Source organism: Trachinotus anak, unplaced genomic scaffold (genome assembly GCF_046630095.1).
Source record: "Trachinotus anak isolate AG129_WGS33_773 ecotype Australia unplaced genomic scaffold, CSIRO_AGI_Tana_v1 ptg000015l, whole genome shotgun sequence".
Lineage (NCBI taxonomy): Eukaryota > Metazoa > Chordata > Actinopteri > Carangiformes > Carangidae > Trachinotus > Trachinotus anak.
The window spans coordinates 11,348,173-11,364,208 of NW_027273866.1; the positions used below are offsets into that span (position 1 = coordinate 11,348,173).

Consider the following 16,036-nt stretch of genomic DNA (forward strand, 5'->3'; position numbering starts at 1 on the left):
AATTAGGAGCTGGAGGTACAAGGGTTCAACAAAATAACTGAGACACTTTAAATGTTACAACAGCAGGCTTCTAGAAAATTAATACTGTGTTAATTGAGTTACTTGCTCATAAAGGTTTTCTTTGTCTATTCAAAACCTTCGATTTAAAGTCAGTAAAAACTTAAAGATCCCTCCCAGACATGTAACACCCCTCTGCTTTGGATAGTATTTTGTCTGATGTAGTTTTTCTACAAAAGTTCAATTGTCTCAGTCAGCAGATATCAGTGTTTATTCATGTGTTTGTCAACAACTATATGAATGAATGAATATTATTTATTAAAGTGTCCTGCACCCTTCTGGTGATATAGTTTCTAAGCTTTGGCTTCCTACAAGTTTTTTTTTCCTGTTCTTCTTTATAAACCTTTAACATTTTTTGTTTAACTCTGTTTACGTTGCACTGTGAATTATTCCTAAATATGAAATTCAAGTCAGCAGAAAAAACTTTTGCGACCTCTTGAGTCCAAGTGTAACTGTGTGCTCGGCCCCAGTTAAAGATCTTTTTTGTCAGTCTTTCCTCTGGCAAGTAAACCAGGAGGTTCCACAACCTCACAAGACATGGTTCCCATCCAGTATCACCTTCCATACTATAACTATCCCTCCTCCTGTGGACAACCATAAGTGTTGGCTGCTGTAGAAACAGATAATTAATGCAGAATACAGTGAAACACATTTGTAATAGTATAAAATACAACAGCTTTATAGTCTGTTATAAACCATAGTTAAATGTGTCTTTACTGTTTATAAGGGATTTGAAGTAAGTGTGAACAGGAAGTGTGTAAATTAAACATGTCTAAAAGGAACTTTATACTTTTTCCACTCTACTGAATTAATATCTGTCAAATCGAGAAGCTTCATCACATTGATGCAAAAACTCCCGTCGCGTTGCCATTAAACAGTCCTGCTCATCCACTGTGGTCTAAGATCAGCAACGACGCAGAGGCAGGTCCATACACCCTGCAGAGCTGCTCTAAAAACTACCCCACCCTGCATATCACCACCTCTCCTTTGTGAACCCACCTCTTCGCCCCAGCCTGTCCTGTTTGACACCCTGTCCCCAGGGTCCTGCAGGCAGCTCTGGGCCCATCAAAGGTGCCCTCACACAAAGCTGCAGCCTGGGTGTCACCTTTAAACCCCTGTTTGCTGCGACAAGTTGACATTGACGGTAAACTGACAAACCCGCCTGTAAAACAAGCTCCTAACAGCTTGACGAGGGTGGTGTAACACAGCCCAGCACTGTGGTTTCAGAGGAAGGGTGGAGGCGGTGGTTCAGTGAGGTGAACTTCCTTCTTGAATGTTTTTGGGGATTAGAAACTTTGGTTGTTCTTCTCTTGCTTATGTTTTTTGCTGTGTGCACGTCCTCTCTGCAGACATGTACTCGGAGGATGTTTTCATTTCCCCCTGCGGAGCAGACAGAAAGATATTCTGGTCGTCTGATGCATGTTGTGATCGGCTTCCTTTATTTCAAACTCGGGGGCCTCACTGTCATTGGTCCAGGTCGCTGGCTGACGGCCCTTCCCTTCACCCACATCCTGTTGTTGTTCTTATTCAGCTGGTTTGTTGCAACAGGGGGAACTGTGACTCATTGCTCAGTAATACCAAAACCTGCTCAAACTTTTCTTGTGGTGAATATGACATGAGTGACTGCTCACCCTTCACGCTGCTCTTACTTCGAAAGCTGAAACTCCAGATTGAAAATCTAATCCTCCTCACGCAGCCGCTGCAGGGAACCTCCACTGGGAAATGATTGAAATCTGGCTTCACTTTCACATTGAGTTCCCACAGTGTTTTCAGCTAATTATTACCTGCAGAGATTCCTCTCATTCATTCCTTTATTATTGAAGAGTGATGTGCGGTTCAATCATTACACTCAGTGTGGCTGTTGCAGAAATACTTCTCCTCTGCACCTAATCTGATGAAAAGCTTCATGCAGGAGGTTTCCAAATAAATCAAACCAGGGCTAGGCCTAAACCTGGAGTAGCTAATCCTGACCTACAGTTTGGCTTTTTGAAACTGCTCTTAAATCTGGATGAAACTCCTCTTCACTACAGAATCCTTAACTAAAATTTCCCCCACCCATGTTTGTCCTCAGTGAGCTGGAACCAAAAGAACGTAATATTTTTAAGAAGAATAATAAATAGTGACTTAAAAAGTGAGCATACTTTGGATACCAGGAGGTTCTGGATTTTCTCTTGGGGAAAACTGCAACGTAAGTCACATAATGATGCAAGTCTGGGATCCGGCAGCTTCAAAACTGGTGCCAAGGCTTCATTTAGTCAACATCAACCTACTTGCTCTTCTGGTGCTCATCTTTGAAACAGTCTGACGAGGACAGACAACGTCTCAAAACCACAGGCCCCATTTAGTCGCTGCAGTGGTAGAAATGCGAGTCTGTTTATTGTTAAGTGAGTCACTTTCTTTTTGTGAAGGAAATGTTTTTAAGTATGTCTCTCATTTGTTTGTCTGTTTATGGTAATTGGTAAAAAAAAGTTCCTCCTTCCCCAGAAAGTTTCAATAACAACAACACTGCAGTATCAGTTTTCTTATCTTATGTTTTCTGTTTTGCTGTTTTCAAAGTCGACCCCACACAGCCAGGACCAGCTGTCTGGTCCGGACGAATACTGATAAATACTCTCTGTTAGAATAATTAAATGGACTGAATCTGAAAAACACCAGAGTCAATATTTCAATCATGATAATAATAATACATTTTATTTCTAATGCGCTTTACATTTGAAGCAAATCGTGAAGTGCTACAGATAAAATATCATCAGCACATCTGTCAGCAGCTGTTTTGGAGCGTTGATCCTATCACACAGTCTTCCTCCACTAACAGAGTTTGTCCGGACGTCAACACTTAAACCATGAACACCAAGTTCTCAGAGACAGTTTAAACAACTACGATACAAATATACTGCGGGAAAACGTTCATCCTCCTTTAAGAGGTCAGCTGAATCCTGTGTCCATGAATGTCTGAACCAAACTCCAATTATAACTGCGTCTTCAGTCAAAATCACAAATGTGACCTTATGGTGGTGCTGGAGGAAAGGTCAGAGATATTTGAGATATTTCATTTTGGACTAACATGATGGACTGATCACACAACCTCATGACCTCATAAGCTCCTGCTCTTATCCAGCTGCCACAGTTGTAACTGAAACAGGCAGAAAGTCAGCAACGTGAAAAGAAAGGAAAGTTTTCATCAAAAAGTAAAGGTGGAATCCCCCAAATGGCCAAAACCGTCTCATCCTCGGATCTTGTTATAGTGTTTTCCAGTCTCAGTAGGTCTGAGAGGGGCAGAGGGTAAAGAGGTTAACGGGACAGTGCAGCAAATGTTAACAAAGCAGAGTGAATGTTTTCTTTCTTTCTTTTCCCGCCATCACTGCAGTTTCCACACACACACACACGCACACACACACACACACACACACACACACACACAGAGCAGGGCCTCTCGGAGTAAAGAAGCGTGACCAGCAGCAGCTGTTGGATTAACAGCTGCCTCTGTTTGTCTGCTGAGACCCAGAAACACTCTGATCTCTGATGTCGACCTCTCTGCAGCCGCCTCCTGTCTCTTCTACTCTAACTCAACTTTTATTGCTCTTGGTATTTCCATCCAGTTCACTTGAGGCCAAAACAAACAAACCAATCAATTCAAAAAAATTTACAAAAATAGTGATAATATAATAAATAAAATACAAAAAGTCACTGTGACTTTGTTCGATCACACACATTTATTTTGAAATCTAATTCAGCAACTGGATGCAATGTGTGTTGCAGAAACTTGAAGCGAAAAGAAGTTTCTGAAATGCAGATTTTATGCTATATGACAGTGAATGTCATTTATTTCAGTGTGTGTGTGTGTGTGTGTGTGTGTGACTGAAATAAATAGCAAATAAAAAAAGCAGTTTGACCTTTTTTTTATTTGGCTAAAATCGCATCTTTATTCAAATCTCAATGCAATATAGATATTTTAGCTTCAGTTTATATTATATTATATTATATTATATTATATTATATTATATTATATTATATTATATTATATTATATTATATTATATTATATTATATTATATTATATTATATTATATTATATTATATTGAGAGCGCACGCCATCTGCTGGTTCAATGAACGCAAAACAACGGTAGCCGGGAGAGGTCACATGACCAACGCGGAAGTGAGAAGTCGGTAGAAACATGACTGCTGTTTAAACGCTCTTCGTGACAAATGACCGTCTCTTTGCTGCTTTTTGTCGACACATGACAGCATGGTCCGGTGTTTCCTGGTCCACACCGTGTGTCCGGTCAGTGCTCTGTCCTCCGGGGAGAGCAGGCTCCTGTACTCCCGGGTTTTCGGTCCAGATGAAGGAGTCCTGACCGAGCAGCACCGGGGGCTCGGCCCGGAGGAGAGACGACTTCTGCAGCGGGAGAAAGTGGCGGTGGTGGCGAGGGGAGTCGTTTATTTGGTTTTGTTCTCTTTATTTAAGCGGCAGCAGTTAGTTTGTGTTGTTTACTTGTTTGTTGATGTTTATAAGCCCAGGTCAAACAGTCAGGTTTCTCATTTTAAAGATGCTTTAAACATCTCATTCTCAGACCGTGGAAACAACCTGTGGCCTGCAGAAACACTACACTGCACCTGGAAAAAAACATATACATATATTTCAATAAATGAACACATAGACTTTGTTTAAACCTGGAATCCCTTCGTCCTTTAACTGGAAGGTGATAGTCCTGCTTCAGAGGTGGTTTGAGGAAATCTAGTTTTTTGTTGTTGTTGTTGTTTTTTAAGTGTGCTTCTTCCAAAGCTCTTGTGAAGACTTGGTCGCTGCAGAGATGCACCACGCTGCTCCACAGACAGAGGATCAGCATGAGCATCCTCCACATGCTGTTTGCACCAGTACAGGATGACCCCATCGATGGCAGGAAGCCGTTGAGTTCAGGAGCTTGTTCCTCCGAACGCTTTAACATTCAACTATGTGACTTAAAAACGTGTATTTACATTACAGTAGTGGCTTGTGCAGAAACTGCCGCAGGTTGGAATTGCAGACATGGAATTACTCTCACTCTGCTCTTATGTCTGATATTAAATAACCCGCATAAAAACATATTAACAAAGGCCATGAGCTTAGGAAGAACCCACACATGGGCTTAAATTGTGGGATAAAGCTCCATTAAAAGATGTCGCATTTAATAAGATCAACATCACTGATAAATTATGAGGTGAGGATCCAGGATTCTGTCTTTTCAGAGGATAACAAATGTGTAATCGTTCTGCAGACTCTGAAAATCTGCTCTGTTTGTGCAGGAATAACAGCATCCTCTTCTTGTTTGCTATGCATCCACTCGTCTGTCTGCCGTTAATTTTCTGATGGTACACAATGTAAAATGCATCACAGAGGCCAGGGGAGGCTGTCAATCATCCCTGCGTCCGTCTTGTTTGTTTTCAGTAACCGAGGGATTCTTTCACAGGGTGTTTGTGTAGCTTTCTGTCCTCCCACATGACAAACTGTAACTACTCATTATCACCCTCAGAAGAAGATGCTCGCTCTACATGTCAAGCAATGACACACTGTGTATAAACAAATGACAATCATCATCGTCAGCTGTTCTCATCTCTAGCACAGAGGGAGAATTGGCCTGTGTTGTGCTAATGCTATCATTAAAATGGAAAAACGCTGAAAACAGGAAACCTTCATTCTCGTGCTAAACGGCAGGACGCCTCATATTCTGTCTGTCTAAATGTACCACTGATCCTCTGTGACTCAGGCAGGTGAGGAGCGCTGTCTCTCTGTCCCGGGAGGCTTCAGGCCGGATGCTGGTGGAGACGGTGCCGGGTGAGGAGGCTCTGGCCCTGCAGGAGGCCAACAGCGGAGTGGTACGTCTGCGAGCTGGGGACCCCTTCTCTGAGGAGATGAGCGCTCTCTGGTTGGGTGTCCAGAGTCTGGGCTTCACGCTGGTTTGTGAGCCCCATGAGAACCTACTGCTGGCCGAGGGAACCCTGCGCAACCTGACCCGACACTGCCTGGAGCATCTGCACATGCTGGGGCAGGGGAGTGAGGTGAGTGGAGTACACCCCCCAAACAGACATGTTTTCACTTTCAGTTGGGCTCTACCTTACGTGTTGTACATTCAGGAACCCTTTCAGAGTTCACACCAAACTGTTAAAGGAGCCAGACAGAGATTTTCAACACCCAAAAATAATCATATTTAACCTTTTAAAATAACTTTTGTCCTTGGCAGCATAACTTTATGTGTGTTGTGGTCCGTCCTGGACTTAGTCTTCAGTCAACAGTGACAAATGATACTTTGTTTGAAAGCTCTAAGTCTCCTGGTGCTGTCTGTGCAAAGGATTTTAGGATCTCCATATCACTGCAGCATCAGCTGACTCAGAATTGGATCAGACTTTAAGACAAAATAAATAAACGGGGCAAAATAAATTTAACTGGTTCAGTATCTCTTATACTCAATCTGACTTGATTGTAAAATTGAAAGAGTTATCTTTTAAATAACACCGAGATTGTGTTGTAACCTTTTTATTTTGGGCACATTATTTTGAAGCTTGTGAACAAAACCAGAAGCGTCTGGTAACAGGTTTATTCCCAGACATCATGCGATGAGGCTGAGATGAGACCGTACTCAGACAACTGAACTTAGATTTGTCAAACGTGGACTGGATTAACAAACAGACCATGACGTGATCTGATGTGATCTGAATGGAGAGAAAGCAGATCCAGTTAAAGTTTAAACTGTCTGGAGTCAGTGGAGTACAGTGGGTTTTGATCTGCACTCAGCCTGATGTCATCCACATGAAGAAAAAGCTGTGAAATTGTCCCTTTTTTCCTTTTTTCACTAATGGAGAAAAGCTTTCTCACATCTGACAGGCGGTTTTAAACAACATGAAGGCTGTTCCAATGAGGGGTAGTACCTGTTTCACAACCTTAAGTTGTCTGACAACAGAGAATTGGCTGACAAATATTATTATCTCCAAACTTTACCCTTAACTTTCAAATGTAGAGGCCGTCGTCAGTCTTGTTTAGAGACCTTCAGGCAGCCTTTTGATTAGCTGACACATAAAAAGTGTCCACCTTAAGAAACCATTAAGGCTCATTTTTTGGTGGATGCAGCCAAAACCTCTGTGGTTTAACAATCCTGGAGAAGAAGGTCAGTCTACTGTCACGCCTCTCTTCTGCAGCCAGTGTTTGAACTCGAATTTAACAAGTTGGCAATCGTTTCGATTTACTGTCGGCCGGTCTGTGAGGCAGGGATCAGAGGAGGAAGAGATTTATAATTGGAGAGTTTAGCTCTGTCTCTATTTGCGAGACTATTTTTATTTTGGTTTTAAAGGATTAATCTGCTGATATTCAACAAATCCCACGAAAAGATCAAAACCAACAATGAATTGATTGGACTAACGTGTTCTGCCTGATGTGTCTTATTCCTGTGTGTCACAGAGCTGCAGTGGGTCACATGATCCTTCGGCAACATCAACACACTGTGGTTTATTTTGGATAAATCTTGCAGACTGTGTCATGCTCATGGCTGTATTTACCTATTACAGGACCCTAGGGCAAATATTTGCCCCCTGCCACCCAATCACCCCAAATTCTTTAAGGACTATAAACTGTATATACAAATAAATGAGAATTAGCACAAAAGACTATTCTTGACTTTGGAAATATAGTTTGAGGAAACAATCCTAACTCTGTGCTTCCAACTGTGTCACCTGGTCCTCATCAGTAAAGCATGTTACAAAATAAAATTAATTGAAATCACGAAGCTGATGAGTTCACATTTCACAGATCATCTCTGTTGCAGCTGAAAATAGAGGTTGAAAACTCAGGGTTGTGATTGTTTTGTCAGGTTAAAATAGTTCATGTCTTAAAATGAGATTTTTATTTAAAATGGCTACAAATTACAAATTACTAAAATCCAAGTGTCACAAAGTAAACAATGGTTTTTGTGGCCCCTCAGGGTCTGGGGCCACAGGGCAGTTGCCCACTTTATAGTGGATTCTATTGATTATCCAGCCTGGGTCCTGCTACTATAGTAGAACATTTGATGTGTATTAATCCGCTGCTGAAAATAGTCCCCAATAAATCCACAGTTTACCCCTGTTAGAGGTTTAACGTGTGCTGGACTGGAACACGCTCCTGAGCCATTAGTTGATGTCGTCTGATAAAATGTGTGTAAAATAGTTCTTGTCTGTCTTCAGAGAAAACCTGCAGCTCGGTGTTGAAACATGTTTAAAGGCCTCATTAGACTGACATCGGTTAACGTGAACAGTTCACCTGCACTGTGCATCGGGACGGCAGCAGCTTATTACATGTTGTAGAAACCACAATAAACACACAAGGCAGCAGTAATGAAAGGAGGCGTCGGCCGCACAGATTTTATCACCACCTGTAACTGACTGGGATCATTAACCAGTCTGCACGGGGCCGTCGCTAACAGCTACTCTCCCTCCAGGTCCTGCTGAGGAGCAACCGCATCGACGCCCTGCTCAGCCGCCTGCTTCCTCACGGCCAGCTCCTCTTCCTCAACCACCGCTTCGCCCAGAGTCTGGAGAAGGAGGTGGCAGCCTACATGGCCAAGTGAGCCACTGCAGCCCGGTGTACGGCGGCCATTTTGAGTGGATGTGTATCACCTCGCCACGGCCTGCCTCTGCCAGCTTTCAAACAAACCAGTGGACTGTTGTTTACCTGTGGCGGCATTTCTGTGGCGATGGTAGAAGAACGTGCTACTGGCAGCTGCTGTTTCAAATTGCGTGAGGTGGTAAACACACAGAGTGGTAAATATCTCCCTCAGCCACTTGCAGCTCACTGTTGACTGTTTACTGTGTGGGAGGCTTCAGTTCAAATCCTGTTTGTCAAATTGAAGAGTGGAAAGGAAAATGTGGCAGATTAAAGAGTGCAGCTGAAGAGGCCAGTTAAAACCTACTCATCTGCATCAAAGACTGCTATTTATCTAAATCACCACACTTGAAATGTTGCAGTGTGACCTTGAGCAGCCAGACTTGACCGTTTTTTTGTCAGTTTAGAGAGTAAATGAATCTCAAAGTGCGTTATTGCCTTATCATGACCTTTAACTGAGCTTTTGTTCCTGAAGAGTAGGAGGAAACCAGAATGGGATTTTGGTTTTGTTGTTTTTTTTTTTTGCACTTCAAGGTATGAATCATCTCATAGTAACAAAACAGCAGGAATGGAGCAAAGAAAAATCAAAGTCAGACCAGTTTAATCTCATATTGAACCAAAAATGTCTGAATTTTGGGGACAATGAAAAAGGCGGGAGATGACATGAAATATTATGAAACCCCCCCTGAATGAATGCAGAGATGTTGGCATGCAGAAAACTGGAAATGACGACGAGAACAAAAATGGAAACATCCAGACACAACAAATAACAAACGCGTTCCTGTATCTTGTGAACATCTGTTGTACCTCCGACTGCGTCTCCCTGTGAAAGCAGACTTCCCTGCTCCTCCTCCTGCCCTCATAAAAGCCTCTTAAACCCCAGTTTGTGTGTTGGCAACCAAATCCAAAACTGATGCAGAGAGTGAAAAACTCTGCCTGGTTGCCAGCATTGATTGCTTTGATCTTCTCCTTTTTTCTGTATTAAAAAAATAAAACTAATTTCTAGTCTTACCTGAGGCGTATTCTTTGAAACTCTTGTACTCTGTTGCCATCAAGGACACAACGAGTTTCCAAAAACAAGGTACAGGGGATTTAACATGAAAAATGATTTGGAGGTTCTGTTCCTCTCTTTGGGGAAAAACACACAAACTCAGCGTCAGGAGGATGAAAACACCTGCGAACTGAAAGACACAACTGAATCAGGTAACGAGTCCCACTGTGGGACCAGCAGAGGGCGCTGTGGGTCCTGTGAGTTTCAGTGGACAGTGAAATGAAACCAACTCACTAACTTCAAGTTTGTGTGTAAAGTTTCAAAAAGTAAAAGAAAAATCAGGCTCCATTGTTCAATGCTCTGCCAAAAGTATGTGGACACCCCTCCTTTAACGCGTGTTTATGTGTTTTGGGATGTTTGTCATTGTCTAATGAAGAGAAATGTGTCTCATTTTATGTGGATATACCAAAGCAACAAATCATTTTTCTATACATTATTTGCAGTCATGTCCATGCCTGTTTCAAATGTATCTTTACCATCTAAATCAGATAAGTTTAAATAAGTAAATAAATTAAAGATACAGGTGTAATGATTAAATTGCACAATGGAAAAGCAGAATGTAGGAAAAAATACACAAAATTAAATCTAAATTCACATTAAACTAATGATAGATGAACAGAACAAGATCCAACTTTCCCATAGTTTCAGATGCTTGTCCTGATGCAGCCATCATAAAGATGTCATAAATAAAGTCAATCCAATCATCAGGTGAAGGTGGTTCTGGTTTAATTACCTTTTAGTAATTTCCTCTCTCACTTATAGAACAAGTGTCTGACTGCAGAAACTGTTTTCTGAAGGAGGGCACCCAAATACAGGGTGTCAGCTCCCTAAGTGGGAGTTCTTCTAGAACAACTTAATGAAGCCCCGCGCTGAAAGAACGTAATGAGGAGTAAGATAATTATTTAATGAAAAGAAACTTCATGGTGCAGCCCACAGTGATATCGCAGACAATAATGTGCCTCCAACGGTTCGTCCTGAAGTGGTTTTCCCACCTACGCCTGGGATAACTTGACTGGTCCGCACCCCAACATCCAGCACCCCTGGGATGAACCGGAACGCCGACTGTGGGCCAGACCTTATCAGCCCACATCAGTGACCAACCGTATGAATAAAACAAAGCCTGCGAGCTGCTTCAGGCAGTCATATCAGGTCCGCTGCTGCACTCACAAGGCATGGACCCATTTCATTAGGGAGGTGTACTTAAGCTGTCAGCACTCTGCTCACACTTTTGCGGCTGCTGCTGCATCACTCACCTGAAAGTTAAGCTCTCGCTTCCTGCTGCTGCTAATGCTGTTCATACAGCATCTCAGATCGCCCTCCCAGCATCCACCTGTAGGATCTGAGTCCACCTTCACTGGCGGGGGGGCAGTTATTAATATTGCAGCAGAATTATACCTATGGTCTTGGAATGAGATGTTTGATACTCACATACTGAGATAATGTCCACATAGTTTTAGCCATGTAGTGAACGTCGATCAAAAGGAAACACTGGGACAATCTCCAAGATACCACACTTAACATTAATAAGCAAACATTTATTTCCTGATTATGATTTGGTTCTTTTGGAGTTTAGTATAAGAGGAGTATTATTTTCTGAGCAGGAGTCGCTGGTTTTTAAAGAAAAAAGTAAAAATCAGCAGTGTAATCTCTCTCAATTCTCTGAAAGACGTCAACAAACGAGCTGATTTTGTGATGTCACAGGTAGTTCAGTAACCTGTCGTCCAGCCTGCAGATTACATCCATCACCAGTGGGCTGTGGAAGCTTGAAATTTCTAGTGCACGTACAATGAGAATGGACTTTTCAATGAACTGGGAGACATTACTCAGATTTAAAATGAAAAATATGGACATATTCATAGATTCTGGTTTTTCATTGAGGGAAAAGGAGCAGTGATTTTTGTTTAACCTGACACAATATTACTCAAATCTGAGTAACTTTATAACATAAAACTTGTCTGTAGGTGGATTTCTGTCATGAATTACTAACTTCAACTCAAATCAGCAGACAAACCCCCCCCCCCAAACCACACACCTCTAACCCCTTCAGTTAGTACATTTGTTGGTTTGTTTTGTTTTATGTTTGTGTAATTAACTGTTGGTTTTTGTTGTTGTTTGGTTATTTATTGGTTTGTCTGTTTTTTCTTCTTCTCTTCTTTTTTTCCTTGTGTACTAACTGTCGTTTATGTATTCAATTTGTCTATTGTTGTGTTTTTCACATAGTTATTGTTATGGCATTGAGCCAAATAAAAATAATAAAACTCCCTTATTATTGGGGTGGGGGGGTGGGGGTGTTGGTTAAAACAAACACTGTCAACTCCAAATACTTTTAATAGTTTATGTACCTTCAGTATCTAACTGTGGGAAAGGTTGTGTGTGTGGCTTTATAATCTTGAAACACAACATTTAGTTTAATGAAGACGGGCCCTTTAGCTCAGCACATCCTCTTATTAGGCTTCATTAAGATCTCTTTATTAAACTTTCACAACAAACTGCAAAGTCAGGCCTGGCAGTCCAGTGTTTGCCCTCTAGGGGGCAGTGTGCGGCCGGACGTGATGAGAGCCTCAGTCTGTGTGGCTGATAATAAGACACAAATAGTGACACCAGAGCAGAAATGCACCCGGCTGCAACATCACGAACGCTGCTGCTGCTGCTGCTGCTGCTGCTGCTGCTTTGAAATAATTTAAAATGAGCTGGTAGACATCAAACAAACAGCGCAGAGAATATTTTCATATATGTGTGTGTGTTTGTGTGTGTGAAAACAGTTTGTAATTACATCTAATTAGTGATGCACAGGAAGTTGATCTTTGCCTGCAAACAGCTGTTTGATAAAATGCACGAGTTCATGTCAAGTGGAGATTAGAATTACAGTATCTGCTGCAGATTTAGTGTGTGTGTATGTTTCGCTTACATCCCCAGTGATTGTATGGTCTATCTACATTTCATGAGCACAGCTTGGTTTGTAGGCAGGATTATCAATAAAGACATGTTACACATCACAGGGTACAAATAAACACAAGTGGATTAGAAAGAGGGGAAATCAGAGGGGTGGAAAAGTTGCTCAGAATAACTGAACAAGGAAATCACAGGGCTGGAAAATGCAGCGATGCTACAAAGTGAGCATATTTAGCTGTCTTCACTTTGAAAGGAGGCCTCTGTGGGGTCAAAGTTAAAAGATTAAATGGATTAAGGTTATGAAGAGGTTTTCAACTAAGTGCTGGTGAAGCCCAAGTATCTGCAAGTTTTTTTTTATTCCAGCCAAAAACTGCAAGTGATTACTCCCTGATTAGCACGAGGCACAAGCTTGTCGGTGAAATCAGCTGCTTTAATGTGTAGTTGAAATGAAAACCTGAACACTCTCAGGCTTCAATAGCACTTACAGAGGGAATAAATTGAAGGCCATTAACTGAAGTACATAAAATTCTCATAGCAAAAAAACAATCTTGTACCATTTACCAACTTTGCAAATTGGTTTTTAGCAGCCGAACGCTGAGAAAAAAAACAACCAGATGGAGAGTGGGGTGAGTTTCTCGAGGGGACCCAAAGGTCAAACTGTAGTGCCAGTGGATCAAAGGCTAAAATCTGGGTAACTGCTTTGTACATGAGCTGGAGTGCACGGCTGACTCACTGAGTCAAGAGGGAAGGTCCTGCAGAGCACATGGTGCTGAAATTGTAAAGAGTAGAGAGGTTGTCCTGCACAGATTTTCCGGATCAAGATGTGAACCAGCCGTAAACCATCTTCTCCAACCTCCTCCTGTTATGATGTTGTCCTTCAACCCCCCCTCCCTCCTGCCTTTCTTCTCCTAGCTTGCCCTGGTATCCACTCATCATCTGTGCAGGCTGACCAGACCAAAGCTGACACTGTCACAGCCCATCTCAGTCACTCACTCAATCTTTTCCTCTCCGCTCCCACCCACCAGCCCAATGCTCTTGACAGAGGATTTTCTCATTGAGGCTGGCCATTGAATATGCCAACTCTTGTGTGTAAAGATTTTTCTCTTAATATTTTTTCTCCTGCCTCATTAGATGTCTTGCTGACTATTGTACGGCTCATGGCGAGAGCACAGTGGAGAAAATGGGCTCAGCTCCAGCCAGGGATACAATATGAATTTCAATGCGAGTTGACAACTTATTCACTTTAGCCTCTGTCAGGGCATGCGGTGTGAAATACCTGAACACCATGGCTCCCATTCATATACATTAGACATCATTTCTATTCCCTTTCATGCATACACCCCTAGAATTTCAAATATTCCTCTCACAGGCAAAAGCTAAGTGGAGTTTCTATTAGAGTGGAGGTTGACGAACGCTCAGCGATAACAGCTAAACGCCACTCATATTAGGTGTCACAACACATCTGAGTGATCTGTAAATTTCTGCATTCTTCACTGCTGGTGTAGGAGGAAGATTATACGTTTGAAGCGCAGTATGTAGGTGTGCTCTGATGTAATAATCATAATTTTTTCCATGTTGTTCTTTGCTGTAATTCTGCAAATTATACCTGGAATTCTCTTAAATACACACCCCTTTCTTGTACAAACACACACAAACACACACACGCACACACACACCCATATTCACACACATACAGAGAGGAAAATGCATTTTCCCTCCCAGGCTCATCCAGTCTATCAAGCATCAGAAGAGAGATGTTCTCTCTTAGCATCTCAAATCGCGTTAGATTTCCAATTTCAAGCCATTTATTTCATGTTTTTTTTCCTCCCCAGCCCCTGAAAAAAACAAATGACTTTTTCACATATCAACCAGTCTACATGAGGCGCCTGCTCTCTAAAGGTATAGCTCCTCAATTAATTGAAAATATAAGTCAGTTATTTCTTAATTAAGCTCCTTCTGCAGTGTGATTCCTCCGCATGTTTGTTGGTGCTGCTCATTTTCAGTGAAGAGGCAGCAACAGTGTCTGCAGGGAAACATTCGACTAAATAACAGCTTCACAGGAAGAAATGAAAACAAGTACATTCATATCTTTGATTTTCTGTTTTCTCTTTAGTTCTTTTTCACTTTTTTCACACAAATTGATTTCTTGATCTGTAAATAAGCTAAGTCATAAAAAAAAGTCTAGACTGAAAAGGCCACATCCTCCTGATGCTCTGACAGCGACTTAGGGGGGATTATATAGCAAACAGGATGCCATCTGCCTCTGCACAGAAGGCAGTCTTATTATTTTTCACCATTATTTAAATCAAAGACAGACAGACAGATACTTTCATACTCTTTTTCCTCCCAAAAACGCTGCGATTGGCTACTCGTAGCACGCTTCCATCTCTAACTACAACTAAGCTCATCAGTAAAACATCATCATATTTTGATCAACCACCAAACCTTCTGCTGCTTTATTGCTTTCAATCGGTAATTAATTGCAATTTTAACAGTAATTAAAATAATCATTGAGAGGTTAAGACTTGTAAAACATATGATCCAGGATCATAATCCCTGCAGCTCTGAGCAAATGTGATCATATCTTTCACAGAGTACCAGCTGTAAAATGTTACGACCTCCTCAATAAATTTACATCTGAGAATGGCAGACTCTTTTATGGTAAAATTACAGTGAGACTGTGTCACTCTATTTAACTCAGGCCTGGAGGGTTTAATGGGTCATACCCCTTTATTACACCAACACTCCCTTACTACATCACACCACTGTTGTAAACCAAGGTTTATCACACTTGGTTTGTTGATTCAGTTCATTTATTTGTATATACAAAATTAAAATAATTAAATCAATTAAACATACACAATGTACAGGGTAAGGTAAAAAGCTTTGATTGTGTTTTTGGGAGCGGAGACCTAAAACCTTAGAAGTCTGCAAACAACTGAAATTAATAAAGAAAAAGCAAGTATAAGAAATTCTATGAGAAATTCTATTAGAAATTCTGAAACATGAAGAAACCTAAAAGAAAACATACATGTGGACAAATTATAGAACAAACAATCAGAAAACAATCAGAACCATGACAATAAGCATGTGATGAAACAATAAAAAGCAAATAAGACAAGAATAATATGGCGTTAAAAGCAAAGAAATAGAAATTGAAAGACACATTTTTTTAATGGTTATTCATCCAAGTAAACCAGCCTGAACAGTTATGTTGATCACATTTTGTTTGTGGCCATTAAGCTGTTGTTATTTGTCATTGATATAGGTATTCTTAATCTCACCTGTAAAACTCTGATTGGTCAATTGTTTTTCTACCAGGCAGAAATAGCGCTCAGTGAACACAACACCAGTCCGATTTAAATCATCGAGCAAATCAGAGATGTTGACGCTAATTAGGAGGTCGGAACCAGGCTGAGATGTTTCAG

The 16,036-nt window shown here is 41.3% G+C and overlaps 1 protein-coding gene across 1 annotated transcript; it reads left to right on the forward strand.

Annotated features, from left to right (window-relative positions):
- Positions 1-4,186: 4,186 nt before the first annotated feature.
- ap5s1 (adaptor related protein complex 5 subunit sigma 1) lies at positions 4,187-9,676 on the forward strand. The gene is made up of 3 exons (XM_071498400.1): positions 4,187-4,489; positions 5,806-6,093; positions 8,502-9,676. Exons 1-3 carry the CDS (start codon positions 4,304-4,306, stop codon positions 8,628-8,630), a joined length of 603 nt encoding a protein of 200 aa, XP_071354501.1. The 5' UTR covers positions 4,187-4,303; the 3' UTR covers positions 8,631-9,676.
- Positions 9,677-16,036: the final 6,360 nt, after the last annotated feature.